At 44.2% G+C, this 22,372-nt stretch overlaps 1 protein-coding gene across 6 annotated transcripts in view; it reads right to left on the bottom strand.

Annotated features, from left to right (window-relative positions):
* Positions 1–12,508: 12,508 nt before the first annotated feature.
* The window catches only part of UPF2 (UPF2 regulator of nonsense mediated mRNA decay), a 70,933-nt gene continuing 61,069 nt past the window's right edge, over positions 12,509–22,372 (bottom strand). For 3 of the 6 annotated variants that reach the window (XM_067317247.1, XM_067317240.1, XM_067317267.1), the window contains 2 exons: positions 21,617–21,737; positions 13,753–13,841 (listed from right to left, as the gene is read on the bottom strand). In XM_067317247.1, the coding sequence (XP_067173348.1) occupies positions 13,832–13,841; positions 21,617–21,737 (131 nt within the window). In that variant the 3' untranslated portion in view covers positions 13,753–13,831. Of the gene's footprint in view, positions 13,842–21,612; positions 21,738–22,372 lie in introns of those variants that run through there. The other 3 variants (XM_067317255.1, XM_067317274.1, XM_067317261.1) reach the window with 2 other exon arrangements.

The following is a 22,372-nucleotide window of genomic DNA, read 5'->3' as shown; positions in this document are numbered from 1 at the left end:
TGGTGTTAGAGATCACTGTCTTGCACAAATCTGATAAATCATCTAATTAAACTGGGATAAAACCAATGGCACTATGGCTGATGGAAAGTGAAATTTCATCCTTTATCACCAGTAGCATGCATCTGTCTTAGATAAGGGAGGAGAGATGTGATTTTTTTTTTTTGAATAGTTAATACCAATTTAATAACTGTTGTCTTTGCAACTGTGGATCTGTGAGCCAAGGCTCAATCCTGCCCCAGGGGAAGAAGAAAAAAGGAGGGTTATGTCACACTCTTGTTATGAGATGTGTGTTCTCCCTGCGGGGCTTCAGGAACTGCGATCACCGTGTCCTTGCAGGAGGGAAGTAGCATGCTGAACCGCGTGTTAAACAGGCAAAGTCCCCTTCTCCTCCACCCTGTGTTTTGCAACAGTGAGAGGACTTTTCCAAGGGGAATATTTAATACATGAAAGAATAGCAAGTCCTCTTTGTGTTTCCGTGCTTGCAAGAACGTTATTGTATTTTATCATGCGCGAGTGCGACCATGCTGGGGTGACCATGCTGATGTTAGTCTTTCTCATAACACAGGACAGGAAGTTCCCCTGAGGGCTATTTAGCTTTTGTGCATTTTTCTTGCGTTTCTCCCTTTTCATTTGGATGCTTGTACATCAAGATTGCTGAGATCCTTCTGACCACATAACTAAGTGTTGGCTCTGGCATGCATTACTGTAGTTACTGCTGCCAATTAGAGCATGGACATAAAGGTTCCTTAATGAAATACTACATAGCTGCAGTGGTAGTTAAACTGGTCCTGCAGTTGTCCCCCTTCACGTGGGGAATTTAGGGCCCAAATTAATGACCTATGATTTAAAAAAGGAAAAAAAAAAAAAAGTCCTGCAGAAGAACAGGTCTTCAAGAATCACTGGCTTCTTTTTGCCCAGATCCCCAAAGGTAACTGATGCCTCCGGTGGAAGTAAAGCATCTAAACTCATCTGTGGATTGAGCCTCTAGTTCTTTGTGCAGCTTGTCTCAAGTAATAGGCTTGAGGGTAGGGCTGGGTTAAACCTTTCCCCTGCTCCCAAACAGTACTAGGGGCCAGCTGAAACCCTTGAAACAAAAGCACTATTTTGAAGATGAATTTTTTTAATTGCATTTTAAATATAGGTGCTCTTGAGCATTTGTGCAAATATTATGTGTATCATAAAAAAAAAAAGACTGGAAATCACTCTGGAACAAATATTAATCCTCATTTGCAATAGCTGTTTCCTCGCCAAGCAGAAATCTGTTTGCAGCAAAGGACGCTGAACCATCAGCTGTGTCTAACAGACTGTCCTTAAGCTTTCCAAGCCTGCCCCAGGGCTCCGATCCTTGTCCAAGTTAGGGCATGTCAGCTCGGCTATAGTAACTGTGTGTAGCTTCAGCCTGTAGCCAGTGCAAGATAATTCAACTGGGCTTACTCTATAACGAAGGAAAGTTAAACCAAGTTACCTTGCCTCGTGCTTGCTGTAGGGTAAAACATCACACAGATGGACAGCTAGGGTGATCCTTCAGTGTGGCTGCGGCTTTGGGAATAAGTTTTCCATGTTTTGATGACTCCTCCGTTGTTGAGCATGCACACACACTAGACAGTGATAGAGTCCAAATTTATTTGGTGTCTTACCTCAGCAATAAACAGTTTCTGAAAGCATTGTCCATAAGTGCCATCTGGGAAGGCCTTGAGTCTAAAAGTAGATGATCGTGTCAGCCCAATGACGCTGTCTGGTTTTCTTTATTGCTGGAGGCGCAAACAGAATGACGGTGATTTACAGCACTCTGAAGTGAGCTCAAAACATTTTGTAACTGAACCCACCCAGGTAAAAATTACAGAACACATTCTTTAGCTGTCTGCTCGCGCGTAATTATTCTTGGCAGAGAAGGAGCCCAGGGTATCGCAGATCAAACACAGCAATGAGCTCTGCAGTGACTGTACGGGATTGCTCACAGTCTGCTTCAGAGGCAGCTACAAAGCCAAGCCATTATGTTTCGGTTTTCAGGTGTATCGCATGCCACAACAGTGCCCACAGCTTGAAAATAACTTGTTTTTGATGACTTGGATGCTAACCATATAGGCTGATGAATTTAATAGGTCAGCACTGAAAGAAGGGAAAACAGGGGGAGGGGGTGAGTGTGGACTGTGTGGAGTAACTTCAAAGTATGTTTACTTAAATATGTTTACCATTACATGCTACCTTTAAATTTACCTTTAAATTTAACCTTTCTTTCTGCTCAAAGAATGTGACAGCAAGTTGGCTTTGCTCCATCTACCAGTCTACCTTTAATACTTAGACACTGAGCTTCATATATTAGTTAAGAGTCTATGTGCATGCTCAAACAGCAATAGATATAGCTGCGTTAACAGCAGTAGCATCAACTGGCTTCGCTGCTCTCTCACCACCGTGCTGAGGGGTTGCAACACGGCAAGAGCGGGGAGGAAGGGCCCTGGTGCAGGAAGGTATCATCTCCACAGTTGCTGAGCTCGGCAAGAGAAGGACATGGCACCGGTCCCTACGGTAAAGGGGTTCAAGCCTGCCATCCTCTGGGCACGTCATGGACACCTGCTTGGTCACTGCCAAGAAGGTTTAAGGAAGGCCCAAGCTGTGTCATACGTGGGTGTTGTTATGTACATAGTTTTGTATGTACTTTTGTCCTGCTGTTGGACACAGCTATGCCACTATATTGATTCCTCTCAACTTCTTACAGGAACAAACTCCACCATCACAAGCTCAAGCTGCTTGCATGCACCCCTTCACCTGCGCAAGGTCTTGCTTTTATACAAGTCCTACGGTCATTTACAAGCCCAGCCAAAGGCAGACAATTATCATGGAGCCACCTTCCAGCTATAAATACCATCATCTCCTTGTTCCCGACATAGGAAGGGTCGCGAGGCTGGATGAACCAAACCCTTCTGAGGGAACACACCCTCTGCTCTTGCATTGCTTGTTTTTGGTTGGCCTTTTTTTCCCTTCAGAACTGGGCTCTCTCTTCCTTTTTAACCAAACCCCTCCCAAATTAGGAAATGCTGTGCTTGAAAAGTAGCTGGTGCATCCCAGACTAAGTTACAAAATGGTCAGATGGGTTCCTACCTCAAGGGATGGGGAAAGAAAGATTATTTTAGTTACTAGGGCTAGCCTTTACATCCCTGCCTTCAGCAGCTTTTTCCTTGGGGATGTAATTACCTCCTGCTCTTTGCAAGCTGCACAATAAAACCAGAAGCATCTTCAGTAACTTTAGGCTTAAACTGAACAGGTGCAAGAAACAGGAGCGAGACCAGCTGGCAGGCTGGAAAGGGTAGTTCAGCTTCGCTTTGGCTTTTGTTTGGGACTGGCTTTGTTCCTTCTGCTGGGCTTTAATGAATGTTTTACTGAGCCCCGGAAACTGCCAGCTGTTCCCAAAAGCTTGTGGGTGGGGTGGCTGCCCTTGCTGTACAGGGGTCTGGACCTCCCTGAAACATTTTTTAGGAGTGATGATAAAGTGAAAGAGTTTGAAGAAGGGAGAGCAGCACGTAGGAACTCTGGACTTTGAGCATCAGCACGTGGCTTTTTACAGTACTTGACACCCAGAAGCAAGTTTTGGGGCTGCGCAGTGAAGGCAGCACTGGCCAGGCTCGGTGCCAGGGGCAGCAGCAGGCTGCCAAAACACTGCTTTCATTAGAGCATCATTTTTCTCTGCAAACAAGGGTCTCTGTATCACAAGTGCTGTTGTTACAGCCTCCTCACAGGGTGGGAAAACACCGTATGATTTTTTTTTTCCATTAAAAAAAAAGGGGGGGTTTCCTCCCCCAACTAAAATAACTAGATACAAACTAATGCTTACATTGAGAAGGCTCGAACGTAAGAAGTGCATTTGCTTAATCACCAGATTAGGAGCTGCTCCCATTTCCAAAGCCAGTAAGATGGACAGCTTGAGTTTGCCTGTGCTATGGGCAGCCCCAAAGTCCCTCAAGCCACTATTCAAGTTTTATCGCAGCTCTTCATGGCCAGGCTCTTAACCTGCGCTTGCCACACACAACTCAGCATCTCTGCTGTTCCTGAAGAGGCAGGAGACTGAACTTGGAGGTTTTGGAAGGTCGACTTCACCATCAAACACCCGTTCAGATCCGTGACGGCTTTTTTTGTAGTTTTAATTGAAGCTCTCCATGCTTAGGGCTTTTGTTATTGTAAGCATCGGAGAATCGTGCCGTTTTTATCCACTCTTCTCTGCCTGCTTACCCATCCGCGTGAGGAAGGGCGAGCACTGCATTTCGTGGCTGGGGAACCAAGGCGGCGATGTTAAGAAAAGGAGCAGAGATGATGCTGGCCTTCTGCTTCCCAGGTGTGCGCACCGACCCTGCGTCACCCTTCCTCTCCAGCTACCCCACGTACCACTCACGTAACAACTAGTTGCCAGCCCAGGAGAAAAAAAAACCAAGAACCTGGAAGCCTAGACCCACGTGTGCAGCGAGTTGTTTGTACGTTTTGATTAACGTAAATAAGCCACCCCTTGTGCTGGTGCTTACAGAGTGGAACGACACCGAAGAGAGTACTCGTACAAGCCGTCACAGCAGGAGGGAGACTTCATAGATAAACCTCTACCGTGAAACAGTTCCCAACACGTTTCTATCATCTCCAATATACAAGCCAGTGCCAGGGCAGGAGATCAACAGGGTCTTAAGATTTCATGACACAAACAAACTTCATTACTGTGGAACATTTCCTGCCTTCCTAAATGGATTTAGGTTGCCTGATCAGGCTTAATTTTTATTTATGACATGAGTTTTCTAGTGCGCTCAAGTCCAGGAAATGGGTATTGTGTGCACAGCAAAGCGTTTCCTCGTACGTCCTATAATAAACCTCTGGGCTTCGCACCAGGCACCATGAGAGCGGAGAATTTCCTCTGCAGCATCTCACCCTGCAGACAGTAGTGATGCTTGCTGTGAAACCAAAGGCTGGTTCAATTTTTCTGTAGGCAAAACCCGCAGCTAATAATAAACCCATAATTTGATAGGGCATGGGAGTTGTTAGGACCAGTCTGAATAATTGACTGCAAGCAGTGATGCCTCGCAGCTGTCACTACAAAGAAAGGGAGAGTTTGCCCAAGTCCTGTTACTGCATGCCTCATCTTTCCTCTGGAGAAGAAAGGCTGTTGCAGGAGGGACCATAAACTGGTGTCTTCCTGGAGCAGCTCAGATGAATTCCCAGCAAGGAATGGAATAATCCTCCCAGGGCAGTCTGGCTGCACGGCCTTCCTCTGGAAGGAGAGCTCTTCCTGCCGTTAGGCTGGGGAGGAAGCCTGAGTCCCATCACCACATGCAGTTTCTCGGAGATGAGAGCCAAAGACATTGCAGAGCTCTCCGAGATCCCTCTTGCTCCTTGGTTACGTGGGAGTCATTTCCATCATGCCAATGACGCAAGTTCCAGTGGCTCATATCAATTTAATAACCACTTATTGGATTAATGTAATAGAGATGCCAAACATAGCTTTGGGTGGACTACAAATGACTGTCTTGCCAATGCATGAGTCTTGCTTCCCAGGAGAGAACAACAGGCTCTTCTGATCTTTAGCTTAATAGGAATAGATATATATTATCTTATATATATATATACACGATAATTATATAATCACATACATATATATATTATTACATATGTGTGTATATGTATTTATATATAAATAATGATAAAATTGGCTGCTGGCATGACAAGGAGGAGAACCAGCTTGGCCAGACACTGGCACTGGGATACCCACCAGCTCTGCAGCCAGAAGAGCTGCTCCCTGCGCAGGAGACTCAGGCCGCAGTCGTAGCCTTCCCTTCCCAGCTAGAGGGGCTTCCAGTGGCCGTTTCCTCTGGAAGGGATGAAAGTAAAGGCAAGTGGTGGCCATGCCAAGCCCACGTAGCAGTTGTGGCACCCTGGCCTCACTGGTGGGGAAGGGTTTCAGAAAGTGGCTTCTTTGGGTCATCCTTTGGCTTGGGAAAGGTGGCCACAGTTTGGTCCATCATTGCCATTTTCAGCTCAGCATTAATGATAACGTATTCCACGAGCTGCCTGAGAAATACACAGCAGGTTCAGAAATGAATGCCTCTTCTCAAAGCTTCGCAGGAGGCAAGTGAGATTCTCCTGGTGATCAGGCAGGCAGGATCAATGACAAAATTCACAACCTCTGCTGAGAAGCTGAAGAGATGCTTGCAGCAACAGTCACTCACAAGGTTTCTGGGGGGAACAGCAGCTCCACCACCGCAGGGGCTGAGGAACGGGGCCTGCTGGGCCCAGCTCATTTGCCCACACGTATTTAGGGCCATCTCCCACCTTGGCATATTGTACCTAAACCTTAGCTACCCCTGGAGAAAGGCAGGGTCTCCCCCAAGCCCTGTGTGATATCTGCTGGTCCCATACGGATGCCTTGGGTAACATCTCTGATAGCGTTAGACACCTATGGGACTCAGCTCCACATTAAGGCACCTGAATTTAGGTGACTACACACATGCTAGACACCAGACTCCCATTACAGCCAAGGGAGATCTAGCCCACACCACCCAGGCAGCGACTGGACTCACCCCGAAGGAGACACCTATCAGCTGCTCACTTGAATGTAGGTTTTACTGACCTGATCTCCACGGGCTGCAGCAGGACGCAGAGGCCTCATGCACAGTGTAGGCATCTTGGCCAATTTCCATGCCCACAGACTCAGACATTTGTTAAAGTCAAGAAGCAGCACTGATGCTAACTTCGCCTCTGTTCAAGGCCACACAGGTACCAGAGGGCTTTTTTCTAGTGGAAACAGCAGGATGCAACACATCACTCATTACAAAATCATTCCCTGAATGGTTCCCAGAAAGCCAGCTTTCTGCACATCACCTTTTTCCGCAGGAATCGTATCCCTTCATATATCCATGTAGCGCACGCAGTGTGCAAGGGCAACCTGTGGTCTGGTTTAGTGAGACACAAACTCCTAAAACAAGCCGTGCCTATGCAGAGACGTTCGTCACCTGTATCACTGCAGGATGCCGATGTTGGTACAGGAGCAGGGACAGCCGAGGAGCCATCTCCTGCCGCTGACCTGCCTCCTGACAAGCAGCCCTGACAAGCTGAGCAACGCAACTTCCGAACAAAATATAGGTATTTCCCCCAAATCAGATCCCTGGACAGTCTAGTTCACACTGTGATCCCAGAAACAGCTACCTTGGGACAAGGAATAGGGGCAGAGAACTGAGGCAATGAGGTGTAGCTGAAGAAGGTGGAGGGGTAACAACTTTATAAATTGGCTTTGCTTTCAGGGGAAATGTGCAAGATTAACAGCACTCAGAAAACAGGACATGGGAGCAAACAGACAGACCTTCTGCAGCTCTTCTAATGCTTTCTAACATGAGTCAAGTCATAGCATTTGTGAAGTGCAGCAAGCTGGGGAGAGTCTACTTAGCTGCAAAGGCTTCATCACACCCTGCGGTGGTGCCTGGGAGGTGAGCGACAGAATTACAAGGAACAGACATTGGGTTGCAACAACCAAAATGACAGGATCTCCAGAAATTAAAAAAAAAAGAAATGCCAACAGTTATATTGCAGCTAAAACCAGGTTAGTCCAAGGACTGCATGCCACCAGCCCCCGAGGTCTCCTCACCGCCAGCTTCCCCTTGCGAGCCCTACGGCCGCCAAGTCTGCTAATAAGCCCGCAACAGAGGTGGCCTTGCCAAGCTAACGCTGAGGTGCTACCAAAAGTGTTGCAGTAAAATTAATGGGTAAATACTACTAAGTTTTCAAGCTATTGGGTTGTCAACCCATTACTTGTTTCCATCAGGAAAGATACACTCCCCATAACCCTGTATATATATATATTGCCCCCCCCCCCAATAGTTAAATGTTGAAGAACACATCTCTTTGGAATAAACATTAGCAAAATCTCCTCCTCTTAAAACACGTCACGAACATTTTCTATTTGCCTGACAGCTCGGATTCAGGTAACAGAAAGCAGGAAGGAAGGAGTCTTTTTAACAAAACAGTGTTTGTTCTTCTGACAAGGATCATAAACACCAAGTGTTTTAAAGTCACAATCACACCCCAACAATAAAAACTTAAAAGCAAAGTTTATAACTCAAACAATACAAGTAAATGTTTTGACATTTACTCACTTGTTTGATTCCTTCCCAAATAGTTTCCTATTCACAGTATGCCTGGAAGCGCCTCCGATGGGTGAGAAGAACCTATTTATAGCGGGGCTCTGGGAGGAGACACTGAAGTGTCATCTCGGAGGAACATCGCTGGCGGGGCAGAGTGGCATGCAAGCACAGGAAAAACGTCACGGTGGAAAAAACAAATCACGACATTCGAAAAAAGGCAAAAAAATAGGCATTTATTCATGGTATTACTGTTCTGAGAAATATCCACTTGCCTGGCTGGGATATATACTCTTACTACTGCAGCGTCGCTCGCTGTGGACAGTAGCAGGTAATAAATGAGGAGGTTGGTAAATGGATTTGCTCATCTGCCCCTTCAGAGCTGCCGCAAGTGCGATGCCTCGTTAGCTAATTACCCTGTATTTGCAGCTAATCCTGCAGCCTCACAGGTCAACGCAGCGCTGACACCACCAGAGCTCTTCCGAAGGCCGCTTCTCCCTGGCGGTCGCCGAGGCCTCCACGGCTGAACATGCACCGACTATTAATTGCTCCCCCCACAGCTGCAGTCGTTCAAATCAGCGCTTGCTGACGGGCTGGGAAACGCAGCACTGCCGGCCTGCAAAGTCTCTTTTTGGAAAGAGACAGGCCGCTTCATTCCCTAGGGCTGGCAAGTCAGCGTTTTCCAACGGCACCGCGCTTGCTGAAGTCAAATGCGGTCGCATTTAAACTCCGGAGAAGACGGTATCGGCAAACGAGTGGAGCCTCGAGTGGAAACTCCTCACAAAGCTCATCCCCTTGCCCTGCCAATATACAGTTTCTGCCCCGACGGAAAAGGCGAGCTGCTAAAGAAAAGAACCCCCCAAACTCAAATGAGGCAACCTTCACAATACAGAGCCTTTCTAAACCTTATTACGCATAAATATACATACTGCGCATGTGCCAGGGTCTGTGCATACAGGTGCTCGTATATAATATTTTTATTTGCATAACAAACAGCAGAACTGAGTTCTTTCCTTGAAGGCCTGGGAAGCTAGTGAAACTCTAGTAAGTCTGAAAATTCAGAAAAAACCAAACCAACCGTTTTTCCCTTTACCAGATTACAACATTGCAGGTAGAAAAAGGCAGCAGATGCCACCAGCTGAGGTTCAGGTGTTGCCCACGAGTATTTACACTCTTGAGTGAACCTGCACTCCCAGATTAGGAGCTTCCCAGCCCTCCCGGCCCCGTTCGGGCAGCGAGGACGAAGGCAGCGCCGCAGGCCGTGCAGGCTTCGGAAGGGACCTGCCCCAAGTCGCACGATGTTTGACGACTCACCATGCCAGCTCAGCGAGCCGCGCGTCAGCCAAGGCTCAACTTCAGGTGCCTGCGCCTGACTTGGAGTCCAAATTCTTCCTAGCGAAAGATAAGACAGTGCCGAAGTCCTTTACACAACCAAGGGCACGCAACAGTTGCTTGTTCGCCTGCGTACGCTTTCCTGGATGGGAAAGCGCTCCACGTTTAGCTACCTGCACGTGTTTTCGGGAACGCCGTTCCAGGGCACACTCGCTTCGGCGAGCGTCCGCCCCGAGAAACCCCCACACCAGGGGATGTCCCCTCTCCCCCTCAGATGGTGCCAAAGCTCAAATTTGCAGCGACAACCTCAGTGACCGGCTGCACCCGGAGGCCAGCGCGTGGTGGGAAGGGGGCTGAGGACATCGGCTACAGCTCCATCCATGAGCAGGAAATGTCCTGGAACCTGGAGAAGAGCAGCAGCATTCACAGACAGCAGGAAAGCACAAGTCGAGATGCTCAACGCCTAGGCACCTTGCTCAGGTTAAACCGTCGTTTAAGAGACAAATCCACCATTAAGGGAGCTGGGTTTCCTCTCTGCGATTACCGACTAGAGCAGAATAACCCAATAACCCAAGCAGAAGTAACACGGTTACTAAGAAAGATGTTCAGGAATTATTCAGTCCACCTATCCTCTGGCATCCTCAGAGCAGACCCAAGCACTGCTTTCTAAGGAGCATCTTCGAAGGACTCCGATCCCTTTTAGGCAACAGTTGGAGCAACTTACTTTTTACGTTGCTCGTACTATTTTTGCTAACTGCCATCAGCTTTTGCAAAAACTAGCTCATCCCTTGCCTTGATTCACACAGCTCTGGTGTCACAAGGTACGCATAAGTTTCTACAGAAAAGTAGATGGCAACTTGAGCATAATTATACCGGTGTAATCATGGGATGCAATTTTATCAATTGCAAGAAAAAATACATAAATACATAAAATTATTTTATGTATTTAACAAGGAAAATATAGATATAGGTATTCCCCTGTCCCTGCACCAAAAACATGCTGTGGGCCCATTTTAATTAAGTGTCCTTTAAAGACAGACAAACCAGTCTAATGACAAAATTGCCTGAAGCTGTGCAACCCCTATAGCAACAACCTGTAGGCAAAGCAGGTAGCAAAACTGCTTCAGAAGAAGTCAGAAGGCATCTCGTAGTACCGAAACACAGTGCTGTAGGGCCAGTAAACTGAAAAGAGAAGCAACAAAAAATAGGGTATGAACATATTTTTCCACTGTATGAGAATAACTTGTTCAACTCCGATTGTTTCCCTTGCAATGATTGGACATCCGACGTTTTTATTCAACAGAACTTCAAAAAAATCATTCTAAAATTAAATTTCAAAAGTTTTAAACTGTTTTTTTTATTTCAACCTGAAATCAGAGACATCTCCAGTTTACCCCCAAACTCTCCTTAGCAAATAACTTTGTAAAAATATTTTCATAGATCCAAACCCAAATTCATCTAATGCATTAGACTGATACAAACAAAATACAGCTAACATTGAATTCATGTATTTTATTTGTATGCAGTTATTGAATTTGGATAAATTGAATGCCTTTGAGCCTGAGCAGCATGTTGAGAAAAGGAAGTCCACTTTAGATCGGATGACAATTAGACGCTTAATTTGCTATTAGGAATTGGCATTCTTCCACCAGGAAAAAGTGGAAATTAGATCTTACCCATGGATATAGTCATATTGCTGCAGAATACATATTTGAGGGAAGTTGGTTAGAACTGTAATTTAATGCAGGCATCACCAAATTAGAAACAGGAAAAAAATATGATATGAAGAGCACCACAAAGGCTTGTTTCTGGTTTATACACAAGACTTGAAATGAAGATTTGGTCTCCCTACTTCTTGCAGGGGACTTTGCATCCCATAAACACGACGTGGGACTTGTCTTCCCCCAGCACGGGCAAAAGTGCAACTGTGGACATTAGTTACCGCTTTGAAGAGGTGGGTTTTGGGTAACCGCGCACTTTTAGAGTACTTGCTTTCTTACAAAAAGAAATTCAAGTTTTGCAGAAATCTGGAGAAATGTATCTAAATATAGTGTTCTAAAAACTTCCCGAGCGGCACTCTCCAAGGTGGAAGCTGGAAAACACGCTGCCCAGGGAGATCCTCATGAAAGCGTGTGCTAATCGGTCTATGAACTTCTCCATCAGTAAGTACTAGCAGGACACGTCTATGAGACGGAGCAGATTTAAAGTTGCACTAACAACCTCGTTCTGCCATTCTGCATCCTTGACTCCGTGCTCAACACTAACTTATTTAAGTAGAGGTAATTTCCCCCCCCCCCCCCCAATAAAAACCTTGAGTTCTTCTCAACAAAGTGTCACCGGCAAGCTTCAGTATTTTAAAATTCACTGCAACGGCTTGAGCTAACAGCATAGCTCGCCAAAGTGAAAGGCTGCCATCTTCGATACAGGACTGCCAGACGAGGGAAACAAACGCACTGAGAGGCCGCAATTTTGGTTACGCTTATTTAAATCAAAATATCAGCAGCAGCGAAAAGAGGAGTTGCGCCCCCCTCTCGCTCTGCTCCGTGCACGGTGCCACCACTGCGTTGCACCCTTCCATGTGCTGGCACAAGGACAGCTATGGCCATGCAATGAGCCCAGAGAGGGAACTAGTCTGGATTAAGATTTATCTAGCCAACAGCAACAACACAACCTTCCTTTAGCCCAGGTCAGTTTGGTGATCCAGTTCACCCCTGGCCCGCACAACACCGAGTGGAAACTGTTGACTCTTGCAGCCGGGGCGGTGCTGGAGCCACTTCTTTCAGAGCCCCTATCCGCATACGACAGCTTAATAAATTACACAAAAAGATGGTCTCAGCTGTTTCACAACTCTCTGCTAAAGAGCAAGAAAATCTTGCACTTCCTACCGAGTAGCTAAGTCTGTTTTAAAGCCAGCCAGTGTGCTTCTGGGGGCAGCAATCCTCCTGCTCTGGTAGGATGCCACCTACCTTTTATGCTACGGGTACGAAGTGCGGCCCAAGCTGGAGCCCCTGGGTGTACCACAGACGCTTCAGAAGAGCGTTTCGGAGGAGCACAGTGAACGTAAGGAGACGGACGCCAGTTCTAAATTACAACACTTTATTGCAGCATTGGCAAAGGTCAGATTTCTGAAGCTGGTGAAGATCGGGCGGCATTTCTGTATGAAATGTTACAATTTTACAAGTCTCTCTTCCTACATGCAGAAACCAAAAACAGTGGTAAAAAGAATTTTAAAAGAGCTAGAAAAAAAAAAGAATTAGTAACATACAGATGAGCTCCTTAACTGAATGAACTACCTCTACCTGAAAGCAAACAAAAACCTATGCTAATAAATAACAGATTGTCAGAAACAGACCAAGAAACCTCATTTCTACTTAGAAAAAAAATAGAAATTCTACTTGTTTCCAGACTTATTTAAATCTTTCTTTTTTTTTTCTTTTTTTAAAACTTGTTTGTTTCAATAGACACAGAGGCTTATCAACCCATGAAGATCAACAAAACATTTGGATCCACTCCTTGACATCCTCCTGTCATGCTGACTGGCACATTTTGGTTTTCAATGATACTTACAATGGGCTCAATTATATCCCTGTTCTTAGGCTGGTGTCAGGCTGTTCTAAGCAATATGGGTCAACACCCTGTGTTAAATCAACTTCACATTTTGTTTTAAACCTCAATAGACATTTTACCTCCTTGGCTCTTAAGTTTTTCACCCCTCCCCACCCCAACCCCTCTTTCTTGCTTGTCTTATAGAAGAAAAGTTATTCCTTAACCAAAAACTTTCTCTCTGAGGAGTATCTGATGTTTGATAACGCCATAATTTTGTTGTCCTATGTGTCAGGGTTTTCTGTTAGATTTTACTGTTTGCTCTACACTTGTCTGCCGTAGATTTGGAGCCCCCAATGAACATCCTTCGAACAGACTGCTCGATTAAGAGAGAACATAGCTTGCATCAAGTTCAGAACTTGGTTTTCCCACGTGCTGAGCCGTCAAGACCTCTCCTCTTCCAGTGTAATCCATCCTCCTTCCGAGTTGATCTTTGTTTTCACTTAGCTGCTCACTGGTCAAGTTAACCATCTCATTCGTGCACTTCCTTGTCTCATGAGAAGATTAACCCTCACACAGTTCCCATAACAAAATGCTTTTTTTTGTTGTTTTTTTGTTTTTTTTTTGGTAGGCCATGCCTGGAAGCTTCCACTTGTTCTGTGCGGTTTTTTTGAGGGGGGGGAAGAGAGGAGGCTGTTTCTGCCCCACGGCCCCAGCCTGTCCCAGGTTTCGATTCTGAACGCTCTAGACTGACATGCTGAGATGTGTCCACTGCTCTCATTTAATTGCTGGAGGACTCCACTATCCACAACATCAGAGATACAGGACCTAATGAAATGACGCTTGCTGCTGGATCAACGTCTCCTAAGAAAAGGAAGCACAAGAGAAGCAGGTTAATATCATATATCCGATACTGTACAGGTTTGCAGCCCTGCAATCAATCGACAGTGGTTTGATAACTCTTCTAGCCTCCACATTTTAAAGTTGCACATTCCTGTTAGCTGTACGAGTTTTTAAAGAGACTGCACCTGCCAAAAGGCGGCAGTCGCACCAGCACAAAAACCCTCCACGCATCTCAGCATCTAAAGTTTTTCAGAAGCAGACATCTGCCTTGTTCTCCCAGAAGAGATGCCAAACTACCTAAAGCGCACAGATATCTTGTGCATTCGTAGAAATGCAAGTTATTTCAGAGAGTTTCATTTTTCTGCACAATTTCTTAATGTTCAGGGGAAGTATTTTAGAATGGTTAGAAAGGGCTTTCTAGAGCCAAATAGTTGTTCACAACAACATTTTTAGAGAGACAACCGCTGTATTAAAATCTTTGGTTATCCCTTGTACATGAAGAACAGTTCTACCCAGGAAAAATAACATTGCTATTTCATAAGAACAAAACCGTGCATCGAACAATCACGCCGGTTTGCAGGAAGGTGATATAAAAAGACCAGATCACTCTGGACGCAAGGCTAATCTAGTGGCACTAACTTCAGCAGAGCCAGCAGGTACTATCTGGACTGTTTTTCAGTTGATTTCTAGAACGTAAATTAAATTTTAGTGGTAGAAACCAAAGCATAAATTAGACAATATTTACAATCATAAGGAATCTCCAGGGCTACATAAAATCTTTCACCAGGTAAACGAAACCGCTAGTATTCTTTACATTGGTGCATATACCTCAAATATTTGTCAAGTAAGATAAGAAAGCTGAATTACTGTAGCAATCATGTATAAATATGATGTGTTTTATTTAAATACACTGTGTACTTTTGTCAAGACGTACCGAGCTGATGCATGTCTGGAACTTAACTGTGGCATTGCTTCTATTCCTCGATTCTGGTTTTAACTGTGTTTCAGTATTATGCAATATTATATTCCAGTTCTTTGCAGCACACAAAACGTTGGCCACGTGGTTGCAAAGCAAGGAACTTTAATACATTCAGTAAAATGAAATTTAACTTGTAGAATGCTAAAACTGACAAGAAACTTTAAACATCAATGTGTTACAGAACATGGACTTTTACCTCTCCGTTTCCCCCTAAAAATAATTTTACCTGTTGATGTGGAGGGAAGGAACAAGGTTAGGACTGGCTGCATGTATCTAACTTAGCAGCTGCCACGGCATGTTGGCAGTAGATAAGGCAGTAAACTGTGTTTCAAAGGATTAGGGCAAGATGCTGCTGGTAAAAAAAAACAACCTAGTAGTGGTATTTTCAAAGACACATATTTCATGTTACATGTCTCTATAAACTAGCAAACAACACAAAATTCCTGAGTTTTACACAGTTTAAAAATCAGTCATGACAAAAATTAGATTTTTTTTAAACAAGGAAAAGCTATGCATATACCACCATATCACTTTGCCAGCAGAGAGAAAAAAAAAAGTATTAACCCTCCTTCAATTCAAAAAAAAATTTAGCCCCAACCTGTACGTGGCAAGATCAAAGTTTGTACATAATTATAAACCCCTTAAACTGAATGTGCAAAATGAATCAAATTCTTGAACCAGCTCCCCGAGCTCCCTCCCCTGCCAACACCGCAGTTATTGAACTGTGTAACAGTCCCATACTCAGCTTCTCCGCAGCACTGCACAAGCAGTAATACCGCTGCACCCTCCGCGCGGCGGAGGAACACAAACACGTTTCACCCACCACAGTAACTTAACCACGTCTGGAAAAGAAAACTGGAACTTGTAAAAATGCACAGAAATATGCACAGAAAATGCACAGAAACGCACCACGTTATAGGTTAGGAAATAATCCAGACTCCATTGCACACGTGAGGCTGGGAGACTAAGTCAGCAAGACAAAGTAAGGACGCAGAACTGAAATGGGTCCAGGATAATATATCTGACTTATGAAATCGAGTCCTTTCTGCACACTGTTGACATGCCAACGTCACAAGAGAACTCTTATAATTTCTTAACATACGAGATCTTCAAGATGAGGTTACACACTTCTCCTTAATCCCTTTACGTCCTCCACCAACCCACAACGCTCTTTACATTGCTGGAGCAACTTATTTCTTCACGAATTTCAGGCGCCTTCCTTCCTTCTCCTCCTCCAAACACCTCTCAAGACTCACTTGCTGCTTTGCTTCCCATGACTAATCTCAGCTTTGGTGCTGTCTGTTCCCTTCCTCTCTCCTAATCACGTTAAACAAAAACCAGGAACATGAAACAAAACCACAGCGAACACCTAAAATGTATTTTTCCGTTCTAGACGTAATGCTTTCTCGCCGGCAGTTCTCTTGTTTGCGTGTCTTATTCTGCCGAACACGGTTTCTTGCTTTCTTGCGTGAGCCGCAGGGGCAGGGGCAGGCGGTTTCGCCATATGGAGAGGAACCCGGAGAGCACCCGGAGCTCAGACTCCTGCTCCGACTGCTCCCTGCAGGGACAGCGGCGATAACTTGAGGAGACTGATCTTCGCCTTCAGCTCTCCTCCCCCCAAAACGGCCTTTGAGAATAAACAGCACACACACATTTCCGTATACTGTATACACAGGAAGAGAAGAAAAGTACTGGAGAGGGCACTAACTTAAATCCTGGGAAATTTAAATTCAGGTACCTCTCACGCCATGAAGTGTCAGCTTATTTCTTGTCTCAGAGCTATGGAATTGGACAAACCATCGCTTTTATTCCGCGTGGGAGTGTTAAGTGTATTGGCGTGTAACACTGAGGTGACTTGATTCCTCAGTGATGACAGCAATAAATATTTTATGATACAGAGATTACAAACATATTCTACCTTAACACGGATGGAAGAGAAATTTCAAGAATTATAAATGCTTGTAGACTCAGTCTAAATACATTTCTACTGCTGATATGAGTAAGGGGTCTGATTAACAATATATAAAGAGCAACACTGGACTTTAAATAATGGTTATCAATTTAACTGTGCAAAAATATACTCCGTGGACCAGTTATATTTCTGAGTGTGTTTCTGGACTACTGAAACTCTAAGGTGCCCTGGCCATTTTCTGCACCCTAATTAGTAACTTCTGCACTGTAAACATTACAGATTTAGACAATCCACAAAACCTAGACTAGTCTGAGTACGTGAAGTTTACGTTACATAAATTATTTCATAATCTCTTCAAGCCATAAAATACTCTGAAAGAAAATCAAACCAAAGTCGTAGTATACAAATCAGCCGGTACGAGGAAGGTGCTTTGAGCACTGGTAGTTTCCAGATGGCCTCAAAACTGCAGTTTTGAGTATACAAGTATGCTTAAACATCCTTTTTAAATAAATATTTTTGATAAATGGGTACACTAATGAATATAATTTTGCCTTTCTTTCCCTCTAAATCATTATTGCCATCAGGTCTCTTCACCTACACTATGCAAGCTGGACTCATCTCCCACACTTGTGGTGCGAGTGCCCCAAAGCACCATCTTGCTAAGACAACCATCTCAGGGCCCAGCTTCTTCTCGTTATCCCTTACACCCTGTTCTGTTTCCACCGAGCCTGCCAAAAGAAGCTGCAGAGTTTTGGGAAAAAAAGAAAAAGGAAGGGAAAAAAAAAAAAAAGGAAAACCCCTGGCTTTCCTCCCTTCAAAGACCCAAAAAGGGAGGTTCGCATTTCACTGCCAGGTTTGAACGGCTTCCATGGAAGGTTACGCTCGTGTAGACGTCTAGGAGGAGAAAGAAGGTAGGACAGGGTCAAAGATGACACCTGAGAAAAAGTCAAGATTTAAATCCTGGTGAAAAAGACGGCAGAGGTAAGGTGAACAGAGCTAGCCCACAGAACTAAATAGAGCACTGCATTTTTAAACATTTACGACACCTAGAACGTGAAGATGGGAGCGATTTAATCGCAAAAATCCCTGAAGCAAGAGCAAAGTACTACTGCTGCGCTAGTCCGGGACGGTCCGATGGACCGAGGCTCACAGAACGAGAGCAACCGGATTTAGCCTGACCGAGACTTCTGGTATTTCAATAATCAGTGAATCGGAAATTTCAAAATATAATAATGGTCAATACACCAACTGTACAGTGAGTGACGTATAAAGCGTTCCCGCCCCATACCAGAAACAGGAAATCTGGATGTTAAATTCACATTTTTCCTTATTATCCATGCTTTGATTTTTCAGCATTACTGAAGCACTCTTTATTATGAGAATATTTGGCTAACAAAATCTTAGCATCCTGTTATTACCTTTATGCTTCATTTTTCTTTATTAAAGGGGTTAAAGAGAAGTAAGAGTCGGATGCAAACAGATCTCAAGTTATCAATGAACTTGAATATGATTTAGTTTGTCAGCTTAGTTGTCACTCTGATAAGGGCTCCGTTGTACTACGGAGAATTATTTGAGGTTTCCTTCAAAACTCCTCATCCTAGGGGCCTTTTGACATCAACAGCTCCTCTTTACTAAAGTTTCAGAGCAGCAGCGAGTCTTGATGCTACTGCTTTTAATAGTGTTTTAACGTTAATGCATTAAAACTCTTTGGTAAGGCCTGCTCTCTGCACTCAAATTTCAGAAAATGTGGTTATTTATGTTTAATAATCGAGCCATTTCATGGCTCTCGATACTCTTTAAACAAAAGGAAAGCAAGTCTTTTTAGTGAAGGAGCTATTCTCCGCAACTGTACAGGACTGTTTTCACGATAATTCTATCACCAAAATAAAAAAAAATGCCTAAAGGGACTTTTGCAAACTTTGCGTTTCCGGAAGGTATCAGTTCAACAGTTTGATGACCAAAGTCCTCTTTTAATACACGAATGCTAGAGAACGGGATGCAAGAGTGAGAACTGTTGCCTTCCTGGCTCTGCTGAAGCTTTAAGCGAACTGCATTACAGGACCCGCCACGAATTCATTCTTCCATTTACTGCGGTTTCAGCATAGGTGAAGGAGTTGCCAAATTTGTTTCCTTTTGTGAAAGTTAAACTCATACCAATAATAACCTCCCGGACCCTGGCAGAGCAAAATAGAATCACAGAAAAAATTAGGTTGGAAAGACCCTCTGGCAGTCTAAATTCCTGCTGTGAAAGCAGGGTTAACGGAAAAGCTAGATCAGGTTGTTCAAGACCAAAACCACCCCAGCCTCCCCCTTGTGCTGCCTTACTTGATTTTTGAATCATCTGTTTTGATAGGTAGATTTGAATATCGTTCCTAAAACGTTTGATGTTTAGGCCATGTTTATTAATACAAAAACGAAGGGGAAAGACCAAATCTGTTTCCTTACTCTCTTAAAGTTACTTAAGATGCAAGAAACTCCCCATCCAAACATTTACTTTTGGGATCTGTCAGGCTGCACGGTGCAACGGAAGCAGCCAGGAGATTTGCTGGCTCAGGCCATCCCTCACCTCCGGGAATTTGGAACAAAAACTTATGTACCTTAAAGAAAGAAGCAGTTTAGAAAAGTCGTACCTTAAAGAAAGTAGTATTATTTCCAATAAACACTAAAATTACTTAGCTTTGAGTCACTATTGCAGGAAACTAACCTACCAGTCATCTTCACATCTAAGGAAGAAGAAACCCAAAACAGCTCACTCAACATGTAAGCGATAAAATCTAAATTATACAGATTACTTCTAATAAAGTGAACGCACCCTCAAACAGCTATCCAAATTGACAGCTCATAGTATGAAAATCCGGCTCGCAACAAATAAGGAAATATTGTAGTGTCCGCCGTGGAGCCGGGGGGAAGCAAGGCAGCCTGAGCAAGGATACTGCCAGTTCGCCCCTCAAAGTCGGAGCACGACCTTCAGCGTACGCTGTAAACCAGCAGCCGTACAAGCGTTAATGGCCGTACAACCTACCGCCGGTGGCGAGCGATGGGTGGACACAGTCTTTGGCAAATATAACTCCGCTTAAATATCTTCCACGGAGGGTTAAGAAAAGCAACATCGCATTACTGCAGGCTGCGGTGGCTCCGCGGACACACGACTGCGAGCGCGAGCATTGCGCTATACGACAAACTAAACGTGCCCGCTAACGCAGACCTCCCCGGCCCCGCTCCGAGGAGCTTACAGATGAGCAGCCCAGAGAGCAAACTACACAGCCCAGAACGACAGCGCAGCCGCAAGTGCACGGCGTGGACGTCTGAGCCGGCAAACGCGGCTTCAACTGCTCGCTGGCCAACGTGCGACCTGGTTTACTGTGAGGTCCCAGATTATTTTTATTTGAAAGTGTTCGAGGGAAAAGATTTCAGAAGAACTGCATAAAAATCCCCAAATCTCTCATCTACTGGCCTGGCTGCTACATTTAAAGGGTAACGGCAGGGTGCTTCTCATATATGTTGCAAGAAATCTGTAAGAGATGACTGAAACAGAGCTAACAGAGCTAAACGGTTATTCACGAGACGCCTGTACATACTACAGCAGTTCACTGTAACCGAATAGTTTGTATTTCTGTGACAGTATCAGGCCATAGCAATATAAAAAAGCTCCATGGACAGCACTGGTTATTCTATTGAGTTACAGCTGGTTAAGGTTTTTCTTTAAAAATATATTTGTTTTAAAATGCAGTTTTTTAAAAAAAGGTTTTTTGTTTCTTTTGTTTTTGTTTTTTGAAAAATACATGCTGTATCTGTATAGGGGTTCAGTGGAGTAAGAGATCATCAAGAAGCTATAAAATGCACCAGAAAAAAGTTGGCAATGTTACCATAACACAGGATTAATATATGTAAGTGCTGAACTTCTTTCCAGTTTGTAAAGACAGGCCAATTTGTAGGAAAACTTTCTCCTCCCCCCACTAGCTGCTCCCATCTATCTACCCCCCAAAATTAACTTGTAAACAGAAGAAAAACATGAACACACTGCATTTCACCTGAATCTCCAACTATCCAAATTTTTGCTGCAGTGTTAATCTGAATAGCCTATACTCAAGCTTACCCTAAGTGAGAACATACATGCTGAGATCTATGAAGCTGCAGAATGACTATTAGCAGCCGCCAAGTTATTAGACAATTCCGACAGTAACTTAAACCTTTTGCTGATGGGCAGTTGCTCCTCTTGGGTGTTAGTTTGCTTCAGAAGCAGTAATCACACTCCATTTACTCTTATTGCCAGTGACCCATCCCAGATGGATAGTATTTCAGATACGTGTGTTTCTGCTCACTGGTCTCTCTAACCATTTCCGTTAATTCTTACGTACTCATCCGCAGGATCAAGATCGCTTGATAAAATGCCAACCTAGCTTCCAATTCATTTGGATTTTAGACTCAAAGGGCAACCCGGAATTGTTCTTTCATGCTAATATTGCTTTTGGTATGTTCTTGCACACTATAAACCAAAGGTTTTCTCCCTACCGCACTGTATTTTCCCCCTATTCCGGGCTTCAAATACAGAGGTAGAGCTCTCAAGCTCACAGAATTGAAACATCACGATGGAAATTTCTCTAGAGATTTTTGAACATTGTCTTCCCCCCTCACTGAGGGCTGCATCTCTTCCCCTATAGCCAGGGGCTCAAACTCTGCTAACCATTTAACATCTAAAAAAAATTGCATCTTCCAAGCCTCCATCAATGACACATTACAGACATATTATAAGCACAAAACACTGACTTGCCAGTATTTTAACAGTACTTTCCATTCTGAGGTATGCTAACAAACTCGCACAATGCAGATCATTAACTGTTTCAATTATGAAGGTAATCGCTCGCCTAGAACCAGAATTACCACATTTAAAGAAGATTGTCCTACCTCCCACCAGTTTTAAAGATTAGATCTGCATTAGGTGCTCCCTTCGGATGCTGGTAACGAGGCCGCCGCTCACGATTAGTATTCGCAGGAGCTGGACGCTGTGCCAGAGACTGCAACATCTCTGTAATTTCAGAACAGAAAGTTAAATACATTTTGTGTGCATCTTTTCAAAGAGGAATTTAAACCTTTTAAGGGGCATGATTTAAGACTTTTTATGTACGCTTTCCTATACTTGAGAGTTAACATGCTTTATGCTATCTCACATATCCACAACAGTTAATGTTAAAAAGTTATTAAAATTGCACAGACAGCTTTGACAAAGTCAGGCGACCCTGTAATGTGAACTTGCATTTCCAAATGTTCCTGATGTTCCCACAGGAGCAACCGAAAGCGCTTGTGATGAAAACCACTCCTTAAGAACGGAGCCATGACCTTTCGTTTCTTTACGTATTAGCCACCACTGACTTTATCCATCAGGGACAAAGGTTCACAGCAGCACGACAGGCCACAGCATAAAGCTACTCGGAAATAGTAACAACTGCACAACGCTGCTGCCAATTAAAGACTCGGGGAGAGACTTGTCCTAATTTAGGCATCTAGAAGTCAGGTATTTAAGTCTAAGCTAGCCATAATAGGATCCTTTTATAGGCCAGAGAAACGGACACCTGGAGAGGGTGACTCAGCCGACCCATCTGATGCCAGCTGTCTTGCAGATTGAATTTATCATTTTCTGCACGCACCCATTTCTTCCCACTG

This window comes from Apteryx mantelli, chromosome 1, assembly GCF_036417845.1.
Source record: "Apteryx mantelli isolate bAptMan1 chromosome 1, bAptMan1.hap1, whole genome shotgun sequence".
In the NCBI taxonomy this organism is placed as follows: domain Eukaryota; kingdom Metazoa; phylum Chordata; class Aves; order Apterygiformes; family Apterygidae; genus Apteryx; species Apteryx mantelli.
The sequence above is the reverse complement of the archived record's forward strand: the minus strand, read 5'-3'. Positions and strand labels throughout refer to the sequence as shown.